Genomic DNA, 27,997 nt, shown 5'->3' with positions numbered 1-27,997 from the left:
AAACCCGGACAACAACAACAACAAGAACAACAGCACAGCTTCTATCGACTCGTCGCCTCCATCCCAGACGACTGCGAGGGAACCTAACATGGACAGCGCCGGTATCCATGTGAAGCTCGTCTAGCATGGAAGCCGGCCCATTCAGCATGTCGCTCGTTCCATATCATCCCCGCGAGGGTCGCGAGATCGTCCTGTGGGTTCTTTTTTCACCGGTCTGCTCGCCTTTGGCTCAGCGGCGCAGCGCCTGTTAACCCCGTGTGCAGTCGCCATCACAACGCCATCGTCGTCCGCGATCCCTCGTCCCAGCGCCTCGAGCTGCGCAGCCTGCAGCTCCACGAATGCCCCACGTGCCGCCGGCCTCTTCGCTCGCCATCCCCCGAGAGGCACTACGACGCCGCGCGCCATGACGATACCTACGTCGACCCCAACTACTTCCGCATGCTGCGGGCTGGCCACAATGCGGTCAACGCCCCGGCGCCTCGCCCCTCGACGAGCCCGGTTCGCCGGCACCTCGAGCCCCTCCCCGCCGCCGTGCACGACGCGCCAGAGGACGGCCGCGACGACGGCCACGACGAACACGCATCCAGCCCGAGCGCTCGCGGCTCCATGCCTCCTCCCTCCCCGGCCCCGCCCCGAACCGGCGGCCGCATCCGGAGGGAGTCGTTCAGCCCAAACTACTTCAACACCTTTTTCGTCGAGGAGAAGGAGCTCGGTCGCGGCGGCAAGGGGGTGGTCCTCCTCGTCCGCCACCACATTGACGGCTGCAACCTCGGCCACTTCGCCTGCAAGCGCGTCCCCGTGGGAGACGATCACGCCTGGCTCGAAAAGGTCCTGGTCGAGGTCGAGCTGCTGGCCAACCTGGCCCACCCCAACCTGGTCTCGTACCGCCACGTCTGGCTGGAAGACGTCCAGCTGACCCGCTTCGGCCCGAGCGTGGTCTGCGCCTTCATCCTGCAGCAATACTGCAACGGCGGCGACCTCTTGCGCTACGTCATCGGCGACGCTCCGAAAGAGGTCACCAAGGAGGAGCTCAAGGCCCGCATGCGCCGCCGATCGCGCGGCCCGACCTCGGAGCGTCCGCAGCTCCACAAGCGCCTGTCGGCCGAAGAGATCTACTCCCTCTTCAAGGACGTCACCTCGGGCCTCGCCTACCTGCACGCCTCCAACTACATCCACCGGGACCTCAAGCCGAGCAACTGCCTTCTCCACCGCGACGGCCACCAGCTCAAGTGCCTGATTAGCGATTTTGGCGAGGTACAACCCGAAAACGCCATCCGCAGCTCCACGGGTTCGACCGGAACCATCTCGTACTGCGCACCCGAGGTCCTCAAAAGGGACGCGACCGGCCGGTATGGCAACTTCACCACAAAGTCGGACATGTTCTCTCTCGGCATGATCCTCTACTTTATGTGCTTCGGCCGGCTGCCCTACGCCAATGCCAACTCGGCCAACGAGGAGCTGGAGGACATTGACCAGCTGCGCGCCGAGATCACCGACTGGAAAGGGTTCCAGGCCGAGAAGAAGCTGCGCCCGGATCTTCCGCCAAAGCTCTACCATCTCCTTTCCCGTCTTCTCGCCGTGAATCCGGCCGAGCGGCCGAGCGCCAGCGAGGTGCTGAGCGCCATGGCGAACGAGCCTCTGGACAGCATGGCACGAGGACCCAGAATCGCGAGCCCTCTCTTCGGTCTCGGCAGCCAAAGGATCCAGAATCTCGACTCCCCCGTGCCGCCCGGCACCCCGATTCCAGAGCCCACGAAACATGCCCGTGTTGGCGGCGGCGTCTGCGACGACGCAGGCCGCCCGGAGTCGGCTCGCGATGCTCGGCCGGCAACGCCCCCCAGCAACACCCTCGTGTCCAGGCTCTCGGCATCTGCGTCTGGTTCTCAGAAGCGCGTCCAGGCAGGCGCTCACGCCATGGCCTTGTCCCGTAGCCGTCGCAGCCACAACTCGAGCCCGGACCGCGGCCCCTCGCGCTCGCCACAGCGCAGCCGCGACCTGGCAGCCCCCGTGAGCCCAGCCACGAGCGCGACGCCGCTCCTGATGCCGCCGCCCACCACACGTGCCGCGCGCGTTCGGCACGGCGTGGTCCTGGTGCAGTACCGGGCGGCGCACTGGGTCAGAGCTCACGCGGCCAGCCTCCGGCTCGTGCTGTTCGTCGCCAAGATGCTCTCGCTGTCGTGGGTCTGCTGGCCGTACAGCGCCGGGTGGCCCGTCACCGCCGCTGCCGTCCTTCTTGCCTTTTGGGACCTGCACGGTCGTGCCGAGAAGACGGCGGTCGCTGGCGGACCGAGGCCTCCTCTTACGCCTACCATGGCCACGACGAGCGGGTTTGCCACCGAGCCGGGCCTCGCGGCGCGGGACCAACACGACGGTGTTGCCGGCGCAGGGACGAGCCCCTGGCGTGGCGTTTGGCAGAGAAGCATTGTGCTGCTTGCCTTGCACATCCTGCTCGTCGGGACCGCATTGAAGTTCGGCGGCATGTGTGCCGGGGGCCCAGGGCGGAGGGGTTGGGAGAAGTGGTGATGTCGGGGTTGTGTTCGCTGCGCTTCGCAGGGACCCGATGAGCAAGCCGCTCACCATGGTCCTCTTGACGCGCCGCCGCGATCCCCTACTACTCGTGGCTGCAGGTATGGTCCCGATGATTTTATGAACGATTTTGATGAGCCCGGAGCGCTGCGGTATCGACTTGGTCCCCTATCGCGTCCTTTCGCTTTCGAGCGCCTGGATAATCAACGCACCGCCATTTGGGCTTCTGATCTTCCGGAATGTTGGGGTTCCTCGAATCGCCTCCCCGCTTCCGGCTCTACGATGCTCAATTAGATGGACACCTTATCCCGGCGAGACGGAAGCCGAAAAACGTCCGGGATGGCGGCACGAGCTCGTGCGGTTACACACAACGCGATATTAACGCACCGAGCGGCCAGACCGGGATCATCATCATAGATATCCCGATATCACATGTGCCCCGTACGTTCATCACGGGGTGAATCAAGCCAAACACCATGGCATCCCGTGTTGATATGTATGGGAACCATCATGGATGGATGAAAATCCGTCATTTATGCTCTTTCGTACACCAGAGGCCCATAGAGCTACGTTTTCGGTGGGTGGGAATCCCGACAATACGGGATGGACCGCGCGATGCAGGCAATCCTGTGCGGGCCTCCGGATGAAGTATGGGCGTTCAGATTTGTGAGCCGCCTCAACTCACCTAGAAAGTCTCACGGTCACAAACCCCGTGGGATGGGCAGACTGACGCGATGCTATCTCAGATGATGTTGGCACGTTGCTAGGACATGTTTTCTTTTCTCTGAACCCCAACGTTGAGGGCGGGCGAGCAGGGCTGCCGCAAGTCGCAGGGCCTCGTTTCTGGCGGTTCGAAGCCCCGTTCCGACCTTTTTGCTGCTTTTTGACGTAAAGAAAGACTGGCTGCTTGCCGCTATCCACTGCCGGGGCGAGCGTTTTACAGCAACCCCGCCGGTTTCAAAACAACACCTTGATGAAATCCCAGAGCGCATTGGTAGGGAGGGTCATCTTGGATCTTAGACGTCGTCTTTTAGAATATCACAGCGTGGAGGAAGTCTTCCCGATCGAGCTATGTAGATCAACCCTGGCAGCTGTATCCGGACGGGGCCTGTTCCCCGTCCTGTACCCGGCTTGCCCACGGGACCAAAGTGTAACGTAAAAGAGAAGAACAAGAATTGGACTTGGAAGTGAACTCATTGCTTGACGTGTGGTGTCCGCTTGATTAATAGCGGTCCCTGGACCCCCTGCCTTTTTCTGCCGCGACGTCTGAGAACCCATGGACTAGTCTCTGTGAGAATCATGGAGACGGATCGGTCATATCAGCGCGCTGCCTGGCAATACGTAGGCGCTCATCTACGACGCACGGCCCGTCACGGAGGGATGGGTCCTGAGGGCGTAGCACATACACCTTTGCTTATTCGTTGGGCTTGCGCACAACCCGGCTCCATGTTTGGGCCGGGCTTGGTGCCGCCTCATCGTTACGCTGCCAGCTGTTCCCGCCGAGCTCTGCTACGGTCCCTTGCCTTCTTCGCCCGCCCGTGGATCAAGCGATGCTTGGGTGGTCCAAGAGAGCACACGCGGACGTTCAAGAGCCGGAGGCCGTGCCGTTTGAGGCATGGGCCGTGGGGGTTGAAACGGAGCGGCGCGCCGGATTCCTCACAAGTCATATAATGACGGATCGGTGACGGCCGGCCGGATTCCTGGGCATCCCGGGAGAGATGTACGCTTACCTTGACGGTGTGACCCCTTTGACGTCGAAACTGGGGCCAAACGCAAACCCCAAATACAAGGGATAATTACCACGCACAGTTGGGCGTGGGAGCATATTTGGGTGCTGACAGGACCAGCCCGCTCATGATCTCAGGTAGTCACTCGCTTGGTATGTATATCTTCTTCCTTCCTCACTTTCTCTTGACGTTATTGTTGAATCCACGGTCGTGATTGATAAGCTTCATGGCGTCTTGCTTGTGCTTTCACCACAACATTGGTTCTTGAAGAAACGGAGCCATCTGTGGTTGAGGTTACACCGGCAACGCTACAAACTTGAGGAGTAGGAACCAGTCCATAGGGCGTGTTCTATTCCTTCTGCGGTCCTCGCCTGCGTGGGAGTTCCGGTGTCTCTGTAGTATTCTTTCCCCCCGTGGCATCACATCTCCAATCCATATTTACGCATCAACACTTTCTTGTGTGCGTGTGACCTTCTCGTGGGTCGGCAGATGTTGTGAATCAGAGCGGCAGAGAGACTGGTTGACCAAGGGATAAGCCAGCTAGCAGGCTGGGGGCGATTCGCCTTTTCTCCGCTTTTCAGGGGGGCTAAGAAACCTGAGGTGGAGGAAACTCAGGGGAGGGATCTCACAAAGCCCAGGATATGCAGGCGCTTAAAGCACTCTCGGCGGTTAACCGCCACAGATCGCTAGAAGCCTCTCCCCTGGCCAGAAAATATTGTGGTTTTCCTTTGATCCCACTGTCAACAAACCAGAAACCGCGCGGACACAAATCCTCGACATTTCCATCGTTAATTACTCGGCAACAGCAACGCCAGAGACGTATCGCTAAGATCAGGCAGGCTACGGGCACCGAGGACGTCCCTGGATTTTCGATCTCTGTCTCCAAGGTGTACTGTGTACCCACCAAGCGTATATTAATTAATAGTTAATATCTATTAGACGATCGTCCTCAGGCGATCAACCCCAGGTCAGTCACCCTGCGACAAGTCTTAACACTCATACACAGACCCATAGAGACGCACAGGTTCGACGTCAGCTCAATCAATCGGCCATATCTTCATTCTTCACCTCGCCGATGAACCCAGAGCTAACGACGTGAAGACCGGCCAGTAGCCATGTGTGTTCGGAAGAAGATGGTTCACCACAAATGCGGCCACGCGGTGGTGGATAAGTTTGAAGATTGCGGTACGTCATGGTTTTGGCACTGTTCTCCTTTGCCACATCTCATCCATGGCCACATCAGGATCCCATCGATGTCCCCTTAATCCCCATGCATCAAATCACAGCTTTGCCGTTTCCACTGGACTCTTGAGAAAATGCCGGTCGTGCTTTACCAACTTCATCCTGTTTTGCTGACGAGCCATAATTAGAGAGCGCCGAATGCCACACAACCAAGGAGAAGTCGGTTGTTTCCAACCGGTACCCGTGCATCATCCCGACTTGCCCGTATTGGGGCCTGTTCGACTGACAGGAGCGAACGCACGAGATGATACTGGATGGCCTGTGGTGCGAGGGCCGTGATCGATTCCTTTCGACAAACCAGGAACAGACGGAGAGAGATGGCCTGGGCACCTGGGAATCAACGGGACGGGCGTAGGCTGCGTCGAATGGAAGGTCGTCAACACATCCACGAAGGGGTACACCGAGAAAACTTTCCTCTGCCGGACGACGAGTTAATGGATTGAGCGTATGGAATCTCAAGTCGGATCCCAGGGAGTGGTCATGCACATGGGATGTCGGAGGAATCGTCGACCAAGCGGTGGCCATGGAGTTGAACGCGCCCCTGAGGCTTTCGGTTGCGTTGGTTTATGCTATTTACTTTTTCTTGGGAGGCAATACGCGGCATGGGGCGCTGTCTTTAGAAAGATGCTGGAACATGACGAATAGACCTCAAGAGCCGCAGAAGTTGGAGAATGTATGTTACTTACGTACCTGCTGTACCTACCGCCTACGGTAGGTAGGTCAGATAATTAATAGGGTATCTCCGCGCCCGAGGCCCGAGCTTTACGCTTTTCGGGCTCGTCGAAGCAAAGCGGAGCTTTGCCCTGATCATTCAGGAAATGCACTACAAATCGTCGACAAATTCAAAAAGCAATACTCTGCATTTCCCTACCTAACCATCCGATCAAAGAGTTTGTGGCGTCATGACTGAACCGTTCTCTCATGTTTCCGTGACTGACATGCTCCGCTAGACGTCCAGACAGCTTCGGATTCGGACGAAGTTAAGGCAGCGTGAACACTGCACTGCAAAACCACATGATGGCTTCTTTTCTATTCTTCTAAACTTGCGAGGTTAGTTGAAACAGTAGTTTGTGATACCAGTTATTTGCAGATCAAGGAAACGGTAGATGTGTGTGGCTGTTAGCTTCTACGAGAGGTCGAAAGCTAGTTGGCGGTGTGGGTCCTGGTGTGGCTGAGATGCACTGATATGTTTGGCTTGGCCGTCAAGAAAGTGCGAGCCTCTAACTGTCCTGGCAGGAATCAGCAGCGAGGAAACGCTGACAGTAAGGGTCTAGGCCAGGACGTAGTGGCGAAGGTGGCGAGCAATGAATTGCGCGTCGCAACGTGCCTCCTGGTACCTAGGCGGTTGCTTGTCAGCAGGGCCCTGGTATGACTTCAGGCTGGGTTGATATAATACCTCACGCGGCGAAGGGAGAATAGCGAGGGTTTATGATGTTCCAGTGACGTAGCTGCAGAGCTGGTCATGATCCAGTTAAGATGATACTTTGTAATGTGTTCTATGCTTGGTCGGGTTCCTCTTTGCTTCATGATGATTCTAGGGTAACCTCCTACCAGCGAGATTGGCCAGCTCTCGATCGGTGAAGACATACATAGAGCTGAAATTCAACCAGGCCTCATACCCCGTTGCCATTTCCCGTTCTTCCGTGAGAAACTGGCCTTTTTCCCTTGGCGATAGCATTTTGGTTCAGAAACCGGCATCATGTCCAAGCTCCTTACGGTCTTTGGAGCCACAGGTAACCAAGGCAGCTCCGTTGTCAAGACCATTCTGGCCGACCCGGAGCTCTCCAAAGAATTCCGGATCCGGGGCATCACCCGTGATGCGTCAAAGCCCGCAGCCCGGAGCCTAGCTGAGAAGGGCGTTGAAGTGAAGACGGTAATGACTCCCTTGCAACCGCCTACATGGTTGAACCCTCACATCGCTCACTCCCTAACTTGGCCCCTCCCCGGCAGGCCGATTTGAACTCCAAGGACTCCGTCGCGGCCGTAGTGCAGGGTTCCCACACCGTCTTCCTTGTCACCAATTTCTGGGAGACGCGTAGCTTCGAGACCGAGGTCTCTCAGGGCCGCAACGTGGCGGACGCGGCGCGCGACACAGGTGTCGCGCAGCTCATCTTCTCATCCTTGCTCAACGTGTCGGAGCTCACCGGCGGTCGACTGCCGCACGCTGCCCATTTCGACTCGAAGGCGACCGTCGAGCGATATATCAGGTCCATCTGCGATGCTTCGTCGTCGTCGTCGTCGTCGTCTTCGTCGACGACGTCCGGGGGGCGCCCGGGAATCGGGGCTTGCACGTTTGTGCTTGCCGGGTACTTTATGCAAAACCTGCCAGGCATGCTAAGGCTTCAGGATGGGGTGTATACGCTGGCCTATCCGTTTGGACCGAAAACGCCAATTCCGCTAGTTGCTCCCGCAGCGGACGTGGGTGGGTTTTGCGGCCGATGCGCCCTGTTGATGCGCTGTTGCGAACGGCGTTGCTAACTGAAGGACCCAGGCAAGTTCGTGAAAGCAGCCATCAAACATGCTGGCGAGCTCAACGGCAAGAGGCTGCTCGCAGCAGCCGACTACTACACGCCAGAGCGCATCCTGGAAGAGTTTGAGGAGGTGACGGGCAACAAGACGACGTACGTTCAAGTCTCGCCCGAACAGTTCCGGGCGTATCAGCCGGCCAACATCGCGCTGGAGATGCTCGAAACGCACCTCTTCATTGCGGACCCTGGGTACTATGCTGGTGAGAGCTTGGACGAGACCATGAGGTTCTTGGATGAGAAACCGACGACGTGGAAGGTGTTTGTGAAAGAGAAAAACCAGAAGGGTGCGTTTCAGCGCTAGTTTAGTTGTGAGTGAGGTGAGCCCGGCGGGCTTATAAGATACAGTTTTCCGCTTGCTTATCAATCAAGTCACTTTGGCGGAGTGGTTAACGCGCTGCCCTGCTATCTTTGCATAGTATAGGCAGTTCCTTCGGGAGCGTAGGTTCGAATCCTACAGGTGACGGTGTTTTTTCCCTCTTAAACGGGGAAGAGATATGGCTTTTTCTTTTTCTTGGTGTCTTTTTGCCCAGGCTATCCGTGGGCTGTTTTCCCCGGTCCTTGATGACGAGGACTTTGATTACCTACCAATACAGATTCGCGACTTCTCAGGAGGACCTTCGCTCGAGATACACGAACATTACCTTCGCTGCCTGACCATCCGGCGACATATCCCTTCTCCACCCTCGATGTTTCAGCCAACATGCAGTTCCATTGGCCCAGAATCGCCAACGAAATGCAATAACTAGTTATCTAGCCCCCATCAGCCCATGAACCTGGGTTGTTTGTCAGCCTCTTCAACATACGTACCAATGTGTTTTTCTCGTCCCTGTCACTTCTGAAAGTTAGATCACGCCATCGGAGGACCAACCTGGGCATACAAGGTCCATCACCAGAGCAAAGCTCCTCTTCCGTCAAACTGTCTCCTCTCAGGAGATACGGATGTAATTACAGACATGATCCCCTTGAAGGCATTTTCGCCAGCGTACTGATGAAGCTGAGCAAAGCTGTCTTGAAGTGGACTGCGTTCCGAGATCATTCATCGGTTACGAAGTAACTACTGTGTATAGTAGTAACTTTCGTGCGGAACTCCTGCTGTCGGTTGCTCTGTTTCTGACTCGACGTAGGCTGAGTCGATCCCGAGGACAGGGGGTTTCCGATATCCGCTGCCATGACCATACGCAGCAGCCTGGCTGATGACGAGCGGGACGTGATGAAGGGCCTGCACAAGCCGTGTTGTCACATCCGGTTGTCTGCCTCCGGGAAGGCCGGCAAGCTTCTTCTCCAGGAGAATCAGCGCGTCGCTCTCTACCACAGATGTCACTTGAATGATGATTCCAGGGTCATGGCCAACGAATCTCTGAGCAACATCAGCGAATGTGAAAGGCGTAAAGCGATCGTTTCTCTTCAGGGATTTTAGCTCTCTCCACTCTTGCTCGGTTGACCACAACCCCGGAAACGGAACGGCCAACGCCTGCCGTACGGCTCTTGTCATTACAGTGCTGGCTCGTCTATGCTCCCGTAGTACATCACCCTTCATATGAGAAGAGCAACGATGTCCCTTTGACTGGCGTAGAATGGAATCGCACTTATTTTGGTCAGGTCAATTCAGCTGGACGTCTAGTCACACGTCAAAGCAAATATCACCTTGTGACAACTTGGGGAAGACAATGACCCGACGCATGTCGTGGAGGGTATAGTAGATAGCACGAATCTTGCACATCTTGTAAAACTGTTCGTCATAAGAATTGCTGGATTTGTCTCTGGTAAGCCAGGGACAGAGGATGGAGAGGGAAGGAGACCCGGAATATATATCTGCTCGTCTATGTGATGATGCCTGGGCTCTTCGGATCCACACGGAAACCTCGACGGCCTTGCGTAATGAGCAATGTCACTGTTTCTCTACAAAGGTGTTCATGCAATCGATCAGGTTGTACGATGAAGACGTCATGGTTCTTGATCATGCCTGACGTGTATCCACAGGTTGTTGTTGCTTGGGTGCCTTGATTGATCCAGATCGCTTGAATTTCCAACTTCCGCCCTAACAATGCCGGGGACGTTGACTCGAACAAATCCGCTATACTAAGAGCACTCGTCAGGGTAGTGTGCACTTAGTATTATGTACAACGTCACGGCTAATCATGCCCTCTCGTACAGCGCTATGCCGACACATCTCATCCGAGCTTCATGATTCCATAACCCCGGAAGAGGACCTGCCCAAGAACGGCGATTTGTCCCAGTTTAATAGCAGGACATGACTGGGTTAACCCTGTGATAACAGCACGGTTAGTTGGAACCCAATGCGGCCGTATGTTTGAGGGTGACTCAGAACTGGGCAAGGCTCCAGCAAGCCCCTTCGTAGGGACCGGGAAGAGCGAACAAATAAAAGAAAAAGCAGGATAAATAAGTCGACCGAAAACATACCTCGGGCACCACCTTATCATGCAGTTCCACATGCAAAGGGGTTCGCACGGCTTTCCAGGAAGAGGCCTGCAGTGGAGCCACCTGCAGTCTTGCATACACAAAGTCTGCTCGAGGAACGGATCCAAAGCTTGCGGGGTCGTTTGAGGCTTCGGCTCCGAGGACCCCGTCCCGCTGCCAGAACCGCCGCCAGAACCGGAGCCGGAGCCTGTCCGAGAACCGCCAGGCGACCCATCGACCACGCCGACCTCATTGATGAGCTCAGCAGGGTCCGCCGCAGGAGCGGCAGCGACTCCGGCGGCAAAGGTGGCGGCGAGGAGAAGGGCTTTGACGAGCTGCATGTTCGTGGAGGTGGCCAACAGTCAAGGAGCAAGAAGATATGTTGTCGGGTTCGCTTCTAGAAGCGCGGACGTGGAGATCAACTACCAAGGGAGGTCTTGTTGATGATGAAAATGGTGAATCATGAGACAGGGAAAGCCGGCGGCATGTAGGGGTAGTTATACACGCTTTTCGAGAACTCTTGATTCGTTTCGGAGACCTTTTCTTGCCGTTGCATCGCTCAATATCCCCACTGGATATCATCGGCGACTTGAGAGCAAACCGTAGAAAAGGCTCAGTCTCCGTTGCCAGGCCCAATGCGAGCATGCCGGGGACCCAGATATGGGATTGTTTTGGTTGACGTTGCAACCGGTCAAGGTTCACTCTATTTGCTGTTGTGTATTACTCCGATTCTTTCTTTTCCAAAGACACAAGACTGAATGGACTGCAAAGATGGGAGGCTGTATATCCGAAATCTGATGCGCTTGATTAATCTCAAATTGCCATGTCCGTGTTTCTGTTGTTCAACTTGCATAAGAGAGCAACCATGCAATGTTGAAGTTACAACAGCACTCATTGTCCTTCACCGCTGACTAATGTTTCGACTCCCAATAGACATCCGATGTCTGAGTCGTCCCGGTCACGGTTCGGTGTCCTGCGTAGTCTAGCCGGTGCACTGGTCTGCGAGATATCGCTATTATGCTAGCGATCACGCGTCTGGGCGATTTGCGGTATGCAGCTTGGTTTCGGCCGCTGCTTGGGTCGCTTCAGCTTCCACCAGTTACATCCTGCAACCAAGCCGGGCTAACAACTCTGGTAGTGTCGGTCCGATACCATACGCAGTACTCGCAGATTCCTGACCCGAAGCAGAGTGGAAACGGATGAATAACTGGAACCGAGCCCGAGTAAGAACGGAGGGCTGGACTCTCTTTTGTGATAATTGGGTTTCACGTTCGGTTAACTTAGACGTTTTGGGCACCGACACAACAGTGGCCGTTCCTTCACTGTCAGACCAACCATTCTCAAATGCCCGGGTTGCGGTACATGCCATTGTGCAATGTAACCCCCTTAGCTCATGACCTAGCACTACCGTTCTCCGCTTCAGACGGTGTGACAAGGGCTTTTATCTCCCAAGGTTAGCTGCGACAAGTCAGTTGTTGGCTGGTCAACCTGGATCGATGTCGGGGCTATACGATGGACCAAGATGCAGTGGTAACAGTTATTGCAGGCGCCCAGCGTGAATCCTAGATCTATCACATCCACTAGCTACGTATTAGTACCAATTTGACTTAGAGTTAAACCGCCCCCTTGACGCACTTTACGTCTAGTGTCCTTACACCTTGCCTCAAGCTGCAAATATTACAGCCGGGGTGAGCTTAATCATTCCATACTTCAAACTCTTTCAGAGAGTGGTAAGGAAGACTGCTGATATTATCACGCTTTCTCTAGACGTTCGTGTTTTCAATAGCCTGATGAGGAGGGTCGAGGATTGGTGCACCTAGATACTATGAAGGCTCCAGCATCTACAGTCCGATGAAAGTGCCCCTCTAATCCTTCTACACAGTGGTGGTGTAGGTGTTGCTGGAACGAGCCCTGAGTCAATGAGGCTGTTAGTAAAACAAAGGTAGAAGGGAAAACATGAAAACGTGCACTCGGTTGGCTGAGCATCGCATCATAAACTTCTTGACCAATATAGACAGCGACTAAGTTCACATGAAGGGGGTGAAAATAACGATTGAGTGCCAGAACGTTTTCCTCTCAAAACCTTTCCCAAATTTCGTTTCCAAACTGAAAGCTTTATTTTCTTACAAATGTATCCCGTCGTCTCGTAACCCTTTTGACATATTCTCATCCCTGTTCTTCCACATTTCCACAACGCAACTTGACAGAATAAACCTTGCCTGTTTTCTACCAAGGATTAGCTCAATAACACAAACATTCTGTCATCAATGGCAGAGCCGTTGCTGCTGCGATCGACCAGTTCACCTTATAATCATAGCCGCGGCTGCAATACCTTCTTTGCTCTCTACAAACAAATAATCAGTTAGTCTCTTCAGAAGAAGATGATGCGGGAGAATAGGACGTCTATGTACTGTACAGTGTTCTTTTCTGATTCTGGGTTGTCCTTTGGCGTCCTTCGATAGGAGCGCCTGGGCGCCGTAGAGGGTTTGGCTTGCCAATGCATGTTCTACCGGCTTCCCTGTATCCTTGGGGCCATCCCAGCTTCATCGTCGAAGGAATGCCACGGCTTGCTTTCATACTAGCCATGCCCACACAAATTTCTCAGGCGACAACTGGTCAGATTGAACAATGTGGAACTACTTCGCGATAACTCCGCAGGGCTCTACGCATATCCGAATCGGGCAAAGAGGAGGCAATTCGAGCCATGGACCATTGGGGAATTTTTTCTAAGCTTCAAAACGTCACTGAAATATAAGTTTGTATAGTAAACGTGCCGAATATTGCAGAAGAATAAGGTACTTTTATGATTTTGCTGCCTGCTCTAGGCGTTGAAAGCTTTTGGAGCGGCGGGGGTGGTGGTATAGTTGACAGAGATGTAGAGAGGTTAACTGTCAAAACTGCACTGAACCTTAGGCTTCGAACGTGGAGTTGGCTAACAACTAAAGATTTGAATCTATCAAAAGCCTCGAATCTATCCTTCAAGGTCAAACACAGGACCAGGGCGGCGTGGTGATGGAGGTGCCGAGCGAAGCACTGCGCTTCGCCCCGCAGCTCCTGGTGGGACGTTAAGCCGCACCCACTGGGCCCTGGTACCAACTTTGTCTTCTTCCCACTCCAAAGCCCGCCCCATCCCGCCCCATCTATGGCGCACAGCAACGGGATCCGTGTCCCCCATGGATGCTGGTGAGCGTCCGCCAAGACCAAACGTCGAGAGGTGTCGGGAAATACCGTCTTGGCATCTCTGACAACGCCGACGAGAAAACGGGAGACCTGTTTCCCTTAGGTCATGTCGCCCTTCTTCTTGCTCTTCCAAGAGAACTCATGTCGTATGACGGTGTCAAGCTAACTGACTGTTGCTGTTTTGCTTCGTCTGAGCGATTCGGGTTCTGAAAGCGGAGGGAACCGTCATATACCTCCAGAACGTTTGCTGGCAAATCAACTGCAAGGGAATTGCAACAACGCCGTCATCACTCGAGCAGCGTCATCCGCCACCCAGAACCCGCGGAGAAGAAAAGACAACGTCAACCAAACGCGTATGTTTGCGCTTGACGTGGTCCAAACCAACGAATGCTGCCTATGGCACTCGGGTCGGCATGGAAAACTGAACACATCATCACATAATTCCAGTGCCCTGAGGGTGGGAAAAGTGAACCTATTTGGGCAATTCGACATGTTAGATGCTGGTCTCTACAACCCGACTCCAACACGGAACTATGAAAGGAAGGCCCTCTGGCACACTGTGTCTCATTGAATTGCTTCTACGGCCTCCATTCTGCGTCCTCCATTTCCATTGTGTGACTGCGCGGCCTGATAATTGCTCGGAATACTGGCCCAACAATCATTGTTACCTCGGGCTGTTTGCTTGCTGTGAGATGCTCCCTCTTGCAAGCGACCTTGGCTTAGCACCAATGACAACCGAGTTGAAAGCCCAGTCCCCGGCCCTTCGCTTCCTCCATCGCACTGGCGGCAGAGCGGACAAAAGAAACCTAACGCGTTACCATTCAACCTTCCAAGGTTTGGTTGAAACAAGCACGCCGCATTCTAGAGCCGCAGAATCATTGTCGCCTGAGCCGTCCTTACTTGAAGGAACCCTCGCTCTTCCCATATCACTATTAAAGCGCCAATTACATGCTGACAAGGCCAGTCTTCTAACCTCCGTCATCCTTAACAACGCAACTCAGAGACTCGAGATCAGTCGATTCCAGCATAGGTGTGTGAGAAAAGTAGCATCTTTCTCTCGCAATCACCCTCTATCTTTCTTTTTCGATGTTGTTCTCTTTTCTTTTCTTGTTGGCTGTCTTTCTTTGATACCCTGTCGACCCGTCACGACTGCTTGCTGCTGTAAGATGATCCCCTACAACGCCATTCTGAGCGCTAGTGTCAACATGGTATGAGCGCGGTTGTCGCTCTAGCACAGGCGAGAGCTTAAGCGACCTGTGCGAACGCTTGCCGACGTTTGATCTATGAAGTTGTAATTATTGCCAAAACGCACGCCAACCATCACGATGTTGGTTGGCTAAGATAGGCGAAGGGTTGTGTGTGTCGATGGGAGCATGTGAAGCACCCCCGGCGTAATATTACGTAACATACGCTACTTATTGCGTAACGTACCGTTTTGGCCCAAACCTCGGCTGCTATCAATCATGGGGCTCAGCTCATAACAAGCCCGCCAGTGATCTTCACGATTCCTCTCTCTCTCTCCATGTTATTCACCGCGAACGTCTCACCGAGGGGACTCATCCGCAAGCTTGACGAATCACCCTCCAGCATCCAACATGGCCCCCCCGCTCCCGCCGCTGCCATCCATCGCCGAGACGCTCAAGCACCCGGCCTTCAACACGGCGGTTTGGCAGCTCGTCCCTGACCGTTCTGGCATCACCCCCGTGGCCCAAGCGCGCGGCGGGCCGATCAAGATATCCTGGGAGATCCATGGCTCCGGGCCGAGAAGGCTCGTCCTCATCATGGGCCTCGGCGGCATGAAATCCGCCTGGCAGCGCCAGACCCTCTACTTTGGCCACCAGCGCGGGGATGAGTACTCGGTCCTGATCTTCGACAACCGCGGCATGGGGCAGAGCGACAAGCCCTTGATGCGGTACAGCACGTCCGAGATGGCCCGCGACGTCGCCGAGCTCCTCGCGCACCCCGACGTGGGCTGGCTCCCCGGCTTCCCCCTTCCTTCGGACCCCCCCTCGTCGGTGCCGAGAAGCCTGCACGTCGTGGGCATCTCCATGGGCGGCATGATCGCGCAGGAGCTCGCCTGCCTCGTCCCCGCCGCCATCGCCTCGCTGGGCCTCATCTGCACCGCGGCCGCTGTCGAAAACACCACGTGCGTGAGCTTTCCGATCCTCCCAGGGCGGCCGCCCAAGCCGTTCGTCGAAAACGAGGCCGCGCGCTGACGATCCGCCAGGACCTTCTCCGAGCACATGGCGCAGCGGCTGTCCCTGCTCCTCCCCAAGACCCCGGAGCGCTCCATCGCGGACGCCGCGCGCCGCATGTTCTCGCGCGCCTGGCTCGCGTCGCCGACGGACGACATCGAGCTGCCCGACCCGGAGACGACGCCCAAGGTGCTCCCGCCCAAGGGCGGCGGGGCCAAGTACCTCAAGTTCTCGAGCAACGCGGAGCGGTTCGTGGCGCAGGAGATGAACAAGCGGCTGGACCCCGACAGCGGCTTCACCGTCAAAGGGTTCCTGCTCCAGCTCATCGCCGCCGGGTGGCACCGCAAGACGGCCGAGCAGCTGGCCAGGATGGCGGACGAGGTGGGCCGGGAGCGGATCCTGGTCATGCACGGGACCGAGGACGGCATGATCAGCGTGCCGCACGGGCGCAAGCTCATCGAGATGATCCGGCCGGGCAAGGGGCTGATCATCGAGGGCATGGGGCACGTTCCGGCCGTCGAGCTCCGCGACTTTCATCGGGTCCTCGAAGATCTGTTCGCCACGGGGGAGCGGTTGAACGGAAGCGCCATGATGAGCGGGGGCTCGTAGGGAGGGAGGGAGGGAGGGAGGGAGGGAGCCTGGGTGTGCGCGGCATGCCGATGTCCGCCTGGCGATGGACCTGCGCACCATGCGTAAGGAGGAGATGGGTGGCAACATCACGGGCTTGGATTAGATCAGATGCGCAAAGGGCTACGCTCTCTGGCAGACGAGTCATTTTGGGTACATCTACGGTGAGGTCTTTAACACATCTCTGGCCCATGCTCCGCATCAACGCCGCACCATGCCCGCCGGTCCCGCTGGCTCCCGCCGGCTATAGCATAACGAAGCCCACGCCGCTCGAAACGGCCTCGTCCAGCTGGTTCCTCTTGTTGACGCCGCCGTGGATGGGGTTCGCCTTGTAGTTGAAGAGGTAGTAGTGCAGCTGCCCATCGCCCGGGCCGAACTTTTGCTGCTCGAGGAACACCGAGTTGTCCATGAGGGAGAGCGCGTTGAACACGTCAAAGTCGTGCTTCTTGGCGAGGATGAGCGCGTCGGCCATGAGCTCGTTGAGGCGCTTCTTGAGCGCCAGGCGGTCGTTGGGCGCCGAGAAGGCCACCTCGGTCGCGTAGTAGAACAGGTAGGCGGCCTTGATGGAGGAGTACTTTGTCGAGTGGATGACGGACGACTCGAGGCAGTAGAAGGAGAAGAAGTCGGTGATCTTGCCGTCGGCGTCCTGCGGGGCGCGTTAGCGAGCCGGGATCCCGGGGTCTTGCGAAAGCAGCGAGCGCTCACCTCAACGACGTAGGTCCAGACGACCTGCTCGCCGGGGGCATCCGCCTTGTGCAGCAGCCAGTGCTCCACCTCCTCGCGGGTCCACACGGGGGTGAGCTCGAAGCGCTTAAGGTACCGCTCCAGCAGATCCTGGACCTGGTCGAGGTCCTTGGCCTCGAGCTCGCGCAGCCCGGGCGTCGAGGTCTTGTCCGGGACGGCGTACTTCCTCGCCTGGAAGGCGGGCTTGCTGTTGGGCGGGCAGGGGCTGAAGCCGACCTCGTACAGCTTCATCCAGTTCAGGGCGCGGTGGTAGTACCGGCAGGTGCTGACGGGGCGCGGCAGCACGATGCCGCCCGTGTAGATGGCCTGCCAGACGCCCGTGAGGTTGACGCGCCGCGTGATCTCCTTGATGAGGACGGGCGCGAGGCGCTTGCCGCGGAGCTTCTTGTGGATGCAGAGGAAGTTGACCTCGGAGCTCGGGATGATCTTGTCGCGCACGCGCATCTCGGTCGGGATGGCCGAGATGAAGGCGCACAGCGTGTTGCCGCTGCGGATGCCCACGTGCCATTCCTTCTTCCACCCGGGGGACAGCAGAGACCTGGCCGCGTCAGTTGCCGCGCTTGCTTGTCTTTTTTTTTGGTCGTCTTGAGCGGGCGTCTCTCGCACTCACCACCGCAGCAGCTCCTTGGAGTACTTGAACCGGAACATGGCCTCGTCGTCCTCGACGTAGTGGCCGTAGAGCAGCTTCTCGACCTCCTCGAGCTCGGCGTCGTTGGTCAGGTCCATGGTGACCCAGCGGAACGGGTCGAGGGCCAGGGGTATCGGCTCGGTCGGGATGTCCTCGATCTTTTGGACCCTGAGCGGCCCTTCCTCGATGAGCTTGGGCTCCTCCTCGCCAAACTGCGGCACGGGCTGGGTGCTCCAGAACTTGTACGACGCCATGTCCTTGCGGTTCTTGCCGCTGCTGGCCAGGCCCGTCATGATGTCCTGGATCTTGAGCTTCTTGAAGGCCTCGATGGCGGCCGCCGTCTTGTCGCCCGAGACGTCGCTGCCGACAAGCTCGTTGGCGAGGGCCGGGTTCAGGGCGATAAACTCGGCGATCTGCTGCGTCGTCAGGCCCTCGAGCGCCTGCTTGGGATCCGCCTGCACCTGGGCCGCCGCGTCGGTGGCCAGCGCGCTGCTCAGGGCCTGCTTGGCCTTCTTCTTGCCCTTCTTCTTCTTTTTCTTTTTCTTGGCGGCGTCGCCGGAGCCGCCATCGGCGCCGGCGGCCTGCTGCGCAGCGGCATCTTCCGCCTCGGAGCCAGACTCGTCGGACTCGGCTTCGGCGGCGCTGGCGGCGGCGCTGGCGGCGGCGGCAGCAGCAGCGGCTTGTTCGAGCTTGGCTTCGTTCTCGGCGGCTGCCGGATCGGCTTGTTTCGATTCTTGGGACATGGTGGCGGTTGGGGGTTGCTGATGAGGTGTGCGGAGGGTTTGTTGGCAGCCCAGCTCAGGGGAACGTGGTCAATGTGGAGTTTGGAGGGAGCTTCCAGGTTCGCCAACGGTGAAGTATGGTGTTACGGTGCTGTCGTCGCGGGGCCCTTTTGGGGGTGGGACTCGAGCTTGGCGGGGCAACCTAGTTAGCAACCTGGAACAACTGGAACCTGCAACAACCCCGAGCTCAATTGATGACACAAGAAGCAGACCCCACCATCCGCTTTCGACCATGCTGCACCAAACCCTGGCCTCCATTCCAGGTCGGGATGTTCCATTCATCCTCCCACGCAACCCTGACTCCTATTCGGTCATCTCAAAACAGACCTAGCGCAAAGGGAACAGGTACTGCGTAACTTGGTTATACACAAGAGGCCGCCCAGGACCTGGGGCAATAGAGCAAAAATGCAGACGAGAGCCATTACAAGGGGGATCCTGGGCATAGGGTACGCATCCTGTACTCTGACCCCGATCCCCTCACTGAAGCGACCGTGGTACGGATAACTCGTCAACCAAGGTGGATTCTGAACTTTACTGCACGCTTGAGACGGGGACCTGAAAAACAACAGCCGTCTTCCAAGCTGGCGTCTTCTTTGCCGGCGCCGTCGCTGTCCCTTTGGATTTGCCGTCGTATTTTCCTCCGTCTTGTTGTTTCTTTGGGTGGTTTGAAAGAGGGCTTCACTCCGCCGCCGAGCTGATGACGTTGTGGTCGTTGCAGGAGGAAATGTCATGTCCTTCACAGCGAGTCATCCCCCCCCCGGCCCCCCCGGTTTTCAGCCACGTGCCAAACGTTAGCCTCAGAAATAAACAACCAACTAGCTTCATGCATCCGTGGCGTCCGGGAGCCGCAGGCCTCCCCGGTACCGATTTGTTTGGTTGGGATCCGAGAACCTAGCGCATGCTGCGCCACAGATCCGGGCCCCTTGGCAGCCGAGCGCAGGCGTGACCACTTCAGCTCCGATGACCCGCCCGTATGAATAGTATTATTATAGGAGGACGTCCATCTCCGAGTCTATGGCGAAATCCTGATTGCGTTCTCTTCATCTTGCTCGTCTCCTCACTCCCGCTTGCATCATTTCTTGGGGCTTCCTCCCTGCACCGTCCCGCCTCCATGGAGAAGAAAACCGCCACGCCTCCGCCCGTGATTCCCGAAGCAGCCAGCGGTAGCAGCTCCGTTCCGGCTGCCGCTTCCGGGTCCCACGCAGACAGCATACAGCCCTACGGTCAACCCGTGCTGGACGATGGCTTGTGGAACGATGAAGATGACCTCCCCCCTCAGTACTCGGAGATCGACGCCGTAGACAGGTTCCCCTACCGGCGCTACGTGTCGGGCATTCACGTGTACAACCGCACCTGGGACTCGCACCCTTACTCCATCCAGCAGCGGCGGACCGACTCGCACCACAACGACTCGGTCGTCAGCCAGCGTCTGGACCAAGACCCTGAGCTCCTCGAGGCCTTCGTCCAAGACGTCGGCGCCCTGGCTCCGAGGCAGAAGCTTTGCGTGAGGGGGACGCATACCGAAACGCGCATGAGCGGCGGGAAAAAGGAGACCAGAACCGTCACCGACTTTGAAATCACCCTCGACCTGACGCCGTACCTCTTCGCGGACCCGCGCACGGGGGAGTCGTGGGCGCGGCTCAGGACCGTCGAGAACGACGAGCGCGCCCAGCGCGGGACCATCTTCCCCTGGCGCGCCCCGGTGCCGCCGCACGTGAAGAAGCACCAGAAGCACCGGCGCCAGGGGCAGCCGTGCGACCTGGAGCAGCAGCCCGGCGGCTGCCCGGCCGACGTCCCGCTGCCCAAGCCGACGCTCAAGGAGTGGTGCCACCGCTACTGCGCCAGCGGCTTCTCGCTGAAATCCTTCATCCTGCGCCGGCGCGTGGTGGGCTTTGACGAGGACCGCATGCAGTCGCTGCTCCGAGACCTGGTCCGCAAGACGGGCTACCGCGGCAGCGTCTCCATCAGCTTCCCCGTCGAAAACGACGCCGTGTACGTCATGAACGACTGCCGCATCAACCGGTGGCGCGAGACGGGGTGGATCCGGTGGGCGTTCTACCTCAGCTTCATGTGGATCTTTAGCTGGCCCGCGTTGCTCCTGTCGACCAAGCGGTGGGAGGTGGTGGTCGTCGAGTGGCCCTTTGCGAGGCAAGACGGCCCGCAGGGCCCCAAGGAGTACGTCAGCATGTCGGAGGATTCGATCTTTAGCGTGTGGCAGAGGGCCATTTACCGCGCCGTGAAAAGCCGCCAGCAGACGACGCTGGACCGGTTTGATTTGGTCGCGTCGGAGGTTCGAGAGGATTTCTTTTCCCGCGGCTCGCCGGGGTATTTTGTGTAGACGGCGAACGCAACGGCGGCGGTGGCGGTGTGTCGGTCGGATGGCGAAAAGCGTGGCTTCTTCCTTGGAGTTGGGATCGATTTTGCTTCGTTATCGCTTTGCCAGGGCTTTTTTTTTTTTTTTTTTTTTTTTTTTTGGATCACCACATACCCGGGAAACCGAGTTATACTAGCATGGAGAGCAACAGAGGAGATGGCGTATTCATTAATGAACCTGTCTTGCTCATAGTATTCATTCATTTGAACACAGGCGACGGAACGTCGTATGTAGGCATGACCATCCACCACACACACTGGTTTTCTGGGTCTCTTGAGATACCCGAGCTTTCATTTCCTTTGCTTTATATTCATAGTCATTTGTTACAATCACACGGTAGATTCAGCATCAGGCTCAAACTGCCTGGCAATCGCCAGCAGCGCCGGAGCCGACACCAACACGGCATTATGTCCTGCGAGCCCCGTCAGCTGGGCTGGTTGGATTCAATCAATCGAGGCGGGGGGGCATTGTTGATATAAGAGAAACAAAAAAAAGAAGAAAAAAAGAAAAGAAAAAAAGCACTCACCTCCATGGGGCACCAACTCCTGCCTCACCACCACATCCCCGTCCTTCCACTCGGCCACAAACTCGTTCTTCCCCTTGACCACCACCCGACGCTTCTTTTCTACCGCAAACCCTTCCCTGCCCCCCTCCCATCTCCCGTCGCCGCCGCGCAGCATCCCCTCGACGGCCGATTGGAAGAGAGCGTCGTCTTCCCGCGCCGGGATGTCCCTATCGTTCTTGGCGTGCAGAAACGTGAGCCGCAGCCTCCCGCCGCGCTCCCGCGCCGCGCGCGCGACGCGCCGCCACCGGCCCGCGCTGTCCCACGTGTCCACCACCCGGGACAGCAGCTTGCGCACGCCCCAGGGCCACGCCCACTTGAGCGGGCGGAGGATGGGCAGCAGGCCGGCGATGGCGTAGTCGCTGAGCATGTCCGGGAGGGAGGAGAAGGGCGCGATGAGGACGATGCCGGCAAAGTTCCAGCTCGGCGTTGCGTTGTTGTTGTTGTCGTCGTCGTTGTTGTCGTCGCGGGGACGCTCGGACCCGCTCGGGGCGGAGGAAGAGTCCGCGGGATCGGCGGGCGTTGCGGAGCTCCCCAGGAGGAGCCGTTCCATCAGCGCCGCGGTGACGGCGGTCCCGAGGCTGTGTCCGACCAGGACGATCCGCTCGGGGGGCACGCGGGCCGTCTCGACGGCCCAGCGCACGGCGGCCTCGGCGTCCAGGGCAAGGCCGCGCTCCGTCGGCGAGCCGCTGCTGAGGCCGAATCCGCGGTAGTCGATGGCGAGCACGTGGAAGGGGCTGTGCGGGCCGGTGAGGGAGTGGAAGTGCTGCGGGCGGTAGCCTTGGGTGAGCTGAGCCGCGTTGCCGTGGACTAGGGCGGGTTATTAGCGATGGGCCGGGCGAGCTCAAGCAAGGAGGGGGCGCTTGGGCTTCGTACAGCTGATGATCAGCTTCGCATCGGGGTCGTCGCGGAGCAGGCGGAAGTGCTCGGTGGCGGTGATGTCGGACGACAGGCCGCCGGGCTGGGACGAAAGGATGGATTCATGCTGGGCGTAGATGGATAGCGGCAGCACGTGCCACGCGTAGAGGCTCTCGCCGTCTGCGGTAGCGAGGCGGAAGGGGGCAACTTGGTTTTCTGGAGGGCGTGTGAGCAGGGTTGGCGGCCCGAGGGCGGCGATCAAGTCCAACAAGACGCGGGGCTCGGCTTACTCGCAAACCCCCATTGCTCCGGCTCGTTGATGTTCCCCCACCAGAGGGTGTGAAACTTGTGGGCGTAGAGAACGCTGGAAGGCGTGTCAGCGAAATTCTTGGCCACGCAGGGCATCTCACGAGAGGATGGGACAGAATGACGGAACCCAGGGGCCCGGGACCCCCCCTCCCCCCACGCTTCTATGCTGTCGTCCACATCATCAACACAACCCACTTTCTCTGAAAATAAGGGATCGTCACCAGCCCCAAAAAGCCGATATACAAGACCAGGGGCACACCGATGAGGCACGGGACGACGATGGCCGCCGAGTTCACCATGCTGGAGGACTGCACACTCCGGGCTGCGGCCTTTGCTTTCGACATGTCTTGCAGAGTTTCAACGAATGCCTGCCACAGGTCATCGACGTTGGCCTCCCTCCTTTCGCCGCGCCGCGGATCAACGCTTCACGTGGTGAGGCTGCGACCCTGTTGAGTGGTGATGGCGAAGCGATGCGTTGGTGGACGAACGTACTGTGCACGGAGGCCTTGGCGCTTGTTAGTGACGCTAACGAAGCTGCGCCAATGGGAACACATGGGATCGGGGGAGCCGCACGGAGCGCCGAGATAGGTCGGATAATGCCGTCAGGCGACGGCCAGCGTGACGGATGATTCCGCATAACGCAGCAGGGGGGCCCGTCGTTTTTTGGGTGACTTACAAAGCGGCCACTTGGACTCCTCTCAGCCTCCTGGGTACCTCAGCTAGATATGAAAGCTAACTGGTTGGCCACCTGAGCCCAGTAGTACGCTGCTTACACGATATCGGTAATAATAATACAAACCGATGCGAGAGTTCGGGTCCTTCGAATCTTCGAGGCCAACGAAGGTGCTTACAAGAGAAGAAGCATCCTGCAACTTGACTTTTACTTTTTCAGCATCACTGTTCGGTAGCCATGCACAACGCATGAGATGAGCAACACAGGAGGTCAGCCCGTCGGCGTGGCTGGCACATGGCCAAGTCGATAACAGTGCCTCATCTCAGCCTGCATCCATGACCCCTGTCGCGACGATCCAATGGTGGCCAACCAGAAGCCGCACACAGTGCAAGGTGGGCCTGATTCCGCTTTAGCGCAGAACGCGCCGCAACGTCCAGGGCACGCCAGCAGTTCCGGCTCGTCTTCGATTCCCAGCTCCTCCAGCGAAAGCTTGCTCTTGCAACCTCGCCAGCAAAGAAGCCGCCCCCGTCGCCTTCGCCGTCGCCACGTCGGCGCCGTCCCGCACGCATCGGTTGGAATTGGCCCGTTGTATCAGCTCGTCGCTTTCCGCCCATGATTCCATGACGACAGCGTAACACGACGCATGCCGCGCCGGCTGGACCTTGCACGCCATGGAGAAGAAGAGAAAGCTCCCGCCGCGCGCCGCGGCCCGCGCTGAGCAGGCTGCAAAGAGGAGGACCATGACCCCCCCTCACCGATCAGAAACCCCGGCCCCCTCCCCCGCCCCGGATCCGGTTCCGACGCCCGTCGAGGATGCCCCTCCGCCGCTCCCTACGTCGGTCGTCCCGGGCAAGCCCCTGCCGACCGTCGACTCCCCCCAGCCGGACGATCTCTCCACCGCCGAGTTCCAGTCCGTCACGGAGAGGTAGGACACGGCACGCGGCATCGTTGCCGGGCTCTCCCCTGGAATTCCCTCCTCCCCAATGGTTGCTGACGGTATTCCAGCGGCGTCCTCGCCGAGTCGCTCTCGCGCTCCCGCCAGAAGTGGACCATGGACGGCATTTTCGAAAAGTACTGGGCCAAACCCATCAAGAAGAAGGGGGTCTTGATCGAAGACCCCAACAACCCGCCCAAAGACAGCATGGTGAAGCTCGGCCAGGTGACCATCACCGTCGAGCCGCACGTCTTCGAGGCGACCATGTTCGCCGTCAAAGACCCCAAGCCCCCGCCGCCCCCGTCTTCCGAGCGCCCCATCCTCCAATACGGCCCCCCGAACGGGGTGCTGCCGCCTCCTGCTGCGACGGCGCCGGCGCCGGCGCCGGGAGCTGCCGCCTCGACACCCACGTCAGAACCTGCCAAAGCGCTTCCTCCTGCCGCCGCCGCCGCCGCCGCTCCCGCGGCCGATCCCAAACCTTCCGCCACGCTGTCGTCCCAGACGACCCCGCAGCCGCCAACGCCGGCGCCGACGGGGACGCAGCCCGCGACCGACGGTTCGAGACCGCCGGCGCCGCCCCTGCCGCCGCTCGCTTCGAGGCCGGTACCGTCCCCCCGGGGCATGGAGGCCGTGCTCTCGCCGACGCCGAGCGCGCCCACGGACCCTCAGCCCTCGGCAGGAGCCTCGTCGCAACCCCCGGGTCAGCGACCGCCGCCTGGGAACCTGCACGGGCCACGACTTGGCACCTTCGACAAGCCGGGCTACAACGCCCCCTTGGAGCCGCCGCACGATCCGAACGACCCCGTGGCCCTCGAGGTGGCCAGCAGAGCCAGGGCGGATCCGGCGCTCAAGATGCTGCTCTGGCGGGTGGCGAACAGGGTAGCCCTGCCGCACGAGGTGGACCAGCTTCAGCGCCTGGTTGACTCCATCCAAGACGAGCTGAACCTGTCCGGCGTCATCACGCCTCAGGACGGCCGGACGATGCAAAACGTCGCCCATGAGATCCACGCCAGCCTTCGCCCCCCCGCGCCGCCCGCCGCCAACTCTCCGCTGCCGAGCCTTCATCCCCCGCCGCCCGTTCCTGCTCCTCCAGCGCCCGCCCCCGCTGCCAAGCCCGCCGTAGGGGATCACCCGCCCGCGTCCGACCCCATCATTCTCATGCTGGCCGAGAAGGCCAGCGCGGATCCGATGCTCCGCGAGATGATGAGACGCGTGGCGCAAGGGGCCGCTCCGAAGCACGAGCTCGAGAGGTTCCAGGCCATCGTCGAGGCCGTCACCGTCGAGTCGAAGCGGACCGGCGTGACGGCGCCGCCGTCCGCCGAAAAGCTCGTGGTGGACGGCCGGACGGTGCAGTACTTTGCCAACGAAGTCCACGCCATCCTGGACATTGTCCTCAGGTCCAACCCCAAGCAGACCGGCAAGGCTCTTCGGCCGCCCGTCGGCAGCGACCCGCTGGTGGTCGAGCTGGTGAGGGAAGCCCTCGACGAGCCGCGCACGCGCGAGATGGTGGATCGCATCGCCACCAGGAAACCCTACTTCTCGGACCCGACAGACCTCAAGAGGGTGCTCGACGGCCTCCACGGCAAGATTCTCAAGGACAAGCCGCCGCAACAAGCCCTACCATCATCGCAAGGCGCGTTGCCGGCGCCGGCCAAACCCGCCGCGGCTCCCAACGGCCACGCCGCCCCGTCCCCCAACACCGCCCCGCCCGGCGCCCCACAAACGGCCCTCCGTTCCAAAGGCCCTCCGCCGCCGCCCTCGAAACCCGACATCTCGGCCGTCGTCTTTGAGTTCGCCGGCGGCTCCGGCGACCGCTACCTCTTCCCCAAATTTTCCATCCTCGAATACGTCCCCGTCCCGCAAGGCCAGCAGGCGATCGCCTCCTTCCTGCTCGTCCGCAAGGGCAGCCAGGCCGAGTATCCCATGGCGGATCCCGCGCTGGACTACTACCAGCCGCTCACCATCCGGCTGTTCGCCTCGTCGGGGCGGCACCTGGAGAACCTGGCCAGGGTCGTCGCGCCGCAGGACGAGGTGAGGCGGTACATGAACGACGTCATGACCAAGATGACCCGGGCCGAGTACATCCTGCTGGCGATGCGGCTGCCGCGGCCCGGGCCCAAGGCGGAGGAGGAGGACGGCGAGGGGGAGAAGGTTGGGAGGGAAAAAGAGAGGGGCAAGGGGAAGGAGAATGTGTTTTCCGACGCGCCGTCCCAGGCTCAGCAGCAGCAGCAGCAGAAGCCGACGCCGACGCCGACGCCGACAACGTTGAAGCAGGCTCATCTGGATGTGCTGTGGACCAAGAAGCCTGCCAAGGCCGCCGCGGGACGGGCGGCGACGCCGACGGGACAACGGAGGGATCTGGCGGATGAGCAGTATCAGAGCTTTATTGCCTCGGTGAGCCGGAAGGACTGAAGAGAAGAGCAGGCGGCGCGGTTCTTCTATCTTTGATTGCGGGTGAGGGGGAATTGATTCGTAGGACATGTCGATTCTGTCGCTTTGACGATAACCACCCCCTTGTTTTTGGTTTGTTTTTTTTTCTTTTACCTTTCTTCTAATGCGAGGAGGGGGGCGCGACGGTTTTCGTTCGTTGTTTCTGCCTTGTTGTTGCTACCTCGTGATGGGTTGGCTGGTTGGTTGGTTGGTTGGTTGGAAGGGAGAGCTGGAAGCCAGGCGGACAATGGGTGTGAGGAGTCGGAGTTTTGCGCGTTTTCAAGAGATCGTTTTTGCTCCTCAAAGGTACCGTACGTATCTACCGAGCTTGTCGGTCCCGGGGTTCTGTTTGGCTTTTTTTGTTTTGCTTGTTTCCGGAGTTTTTTTCTTCTTTGAAGGGGGGGGGGGGGGGGGGGTTAAGGGAGAAGAAGAGTCCAAAGTCCGAGAGGGACACGCTTTGCCACGCCGGCGCGAAAGAAAATAAAGGGATGGTTTGGTTGACAAATGCTACAAATGCTTCCGACCTAGCCCCCTGACCTGCTTGGGTGTCTCTGAACTGTTGTAAACATGTCTGGTTCCACGTGGATGTCTGCTGTGTCCTTGGAGAAAGTAGGTAAGATAAGGTAAGGTCAGGTACTCGGCCATCAATCGCTATCACGATATTGAATCAGTGGTTTTCTTCCAGGGGCCACGACTGTGTACATCGAAATGTGGTGGTGGTTCTTTGGCAGCACGCGGTGCTGCTGGCTCAGGGGCAGAGAGCTCATGATATGTATTTTGAAGAGAACTGCCAGGAGAAACCAGGGAATGTTTTTTAATTTCGTACTTTTGTCTTGTTTTATGTCATTTTTCTTTGATTTTTTCTTTTCTTTTTTATTTTGGCTTCCGAGTTTCTTCAAGACTGGAATACCTCAAAGAACCAAAGAACAGAAACAGGAACATCAAGGCGACATTGGCTTGGTCACTTAGCGTGAGACCCGACGTTTCTTGGGGGATGTATACTGTGTAATACTGTGTACGCAGTAGTAATTGGCCCCGGGGGGCCAGACGGCACGGGCATGCTCGGAAAAGCGGGTCCCCCTGGACGCGGACCCAGCCACGCCCAAAACGGACTAGCGCCCCGGGCCGCCGTGTCTTGGCCTCGAAGCTCGATCGTCTCAGACAGCTTCACTTTCTTCCACTTCTCTCATCCAATCCTCCTACCTTTCTTTGTCCTCTTCAACCCCCGACGTGCCGTTTCCTCGTTTTTCCATCATCGCT

The 27,997-nt window shown here is 58.4% G+C and overlaps 7 protein-coding genes and 1 non-coding gene across 8 annotated transcripts; 6 read left to right on the top strand and 2 right to left on the bottom strand.

Annotated features, from left to right (window-relative positions):
• Window positions 1-125: 125 nt before the first annotated feature.
• Window positions 126-2,523, top strand: VTJ83DRAFT_3275 (uncharacterized protein; the record flags this gene model as incomplete). Its single annotated transcript, XM_071009635.1, has 2 exons — window positions 126-193; window positions 264-2,523. The coding sequence occupies 2 exons, from the start codon at window positions 126-128 to the stop codon at window positions 2,521-2,523; spliced, it is 2,328 nt and encodes a 775-aa protein (XP_070867153.1).
• A 4,671-nt stretch (window positions 2,524-7,194) lies between these two features.
• On the top strand, window positions 7,195-8,324 carry VTJ83DRAFT_3274 (uncharacterized protein; the record flags this gene model as incomplete). The annotated part of the gene is made up of 3 exons (XM_071009634.1): window positions 7,195-7,368; window positions 7,446-7,917; window positions 7,987-8,324. 3 exons carry the CDS (start codon window positions 7,195-7,197, stop codon window positions 8,322-8,324), a joined length of 984 nt encoding a protein of 327 aa, XP_070867152.1.
• Window positions 8,325-8,391: 67 nt separating this feature from the next.
• Window positions 8,392-8,486, top strand: VTJ83DRAFT_t78. Its single transcript has one exon. It is a non-coding gene; the product is annotated as a tRNA-Ser (tRNA).
• A 1,775-nt stretch (window positions 8,487-10,261) lies between these two features.
• Window positions 10,262-10,782, bottom strand: VTJ83DRAFT_3273 (uncharacterized protein; the record flags this gene model as incomplete). Its single annotated transcript, XM_071009633.1, has 2 exons — window positions 10,262-10,289; window positions 10,445-10,782. 2 exons carry the CDS (start codon window positions 10,780-10,782, stop codon window positions 10,262-10,264), a joined length of 366 nt encoding a protein of 121 aa, XP_070867151.1.
• A 4,434-nt stretch (window positions 10,783-15,216) lies between these two features.
• VTJ83DRAFT_3272 (uncharacterized protein) lies at window positions 15,217-16,425 on the top strand (the record flags this gene model as incomplete). Its single annotated transcript, XM_071009632.1, has 2 exons — window positions 15,217-15,767; window positions 15,849-16,425. 2 exons carry the CDS (start codon window positions 15,217-15,219, stop codon window positions 16,423-16,425), a joined length of 1,128 nt encoding a protein of 375 aa, XP_070867150.1.
• Window positions 16,426-16,687: 262 nt separating this feature from the next.
• On the bottom strand, window positions 16,688-18,558 carry VTJ83DRAFT_3271 (uncharacterized protein; the record flags this gene model as incomplete). The annotated part of the gene is made up of 3 exons (XM_071009631.1): window positions 16,688-17,089; window positions 17,149-17,725; window positions 17,798-18,558. 3 exons carry the CDS (start codon window positions 18,556-18,558, stop codon window positions 16,688-16,690), a joined length of 1,740 nt encoding a protein of 579 aa, XP_070867149.1.
• Window positions 18,559-19,708: 1,150 nt separating this feature from the next.
• Window positions 19,709-20,935, top strand: VTJ83DRAFT_3270 (uncharacterized protein; the record flags this gene model as incomplete). The annotated part of the gene is made up of 1 exon (XM_071009630.1): window positions 19,709-20,935. The coding sequence occupies one exon, from the start codon at window positions 19,709-19,711 to the stop codon at window positions 20,933-20,935; it is 1,227 nt and encodes a 408-aa protein (XP_070867148.1).
• A 3,109-nt stretch (window positions 20,936-24,044) lies between these two features.
• Window positions 24,045-26,719, top strand: VTJ83DRAFT_3269 (uncharacterized protein; the record flags this gene model as incomplete). Its single annotated transcript, XM_071009628.1, has 2 exons — window positions 24,045-24,298; window positions 24,379-26,719. The coding sequence occupies 2 exons, from the start codon at window positions 24,045-24,047 to the stop codon at window positions 26,717-26,719; spliced, it is 2,595 nt and encodes an 864-aa protein (XP_070867147.1).
• Window positions 26,720-27,997: the final 1,278 nt, after the last annotated feature.

The sequence above is a fragment of the Remersonia thermophila genome, chromosome 3 (genome assembly GCF_042764415.1).
Source record: "Remersonia thermophila strain ATCC 22073 chromosome 3, whole genome shotgun sequence".
Classification (NCBI taxonomy): domain Eukaryota; kingdom Fungi; phylum Ascomycota; class Sordariomycetes; order Sordariales; family Chaetomiaceae; genus Remersonia; species Remersonia thermophila.
This window is presented reverse-complemented; position numbering and strand designations above follow the sequence as displayed.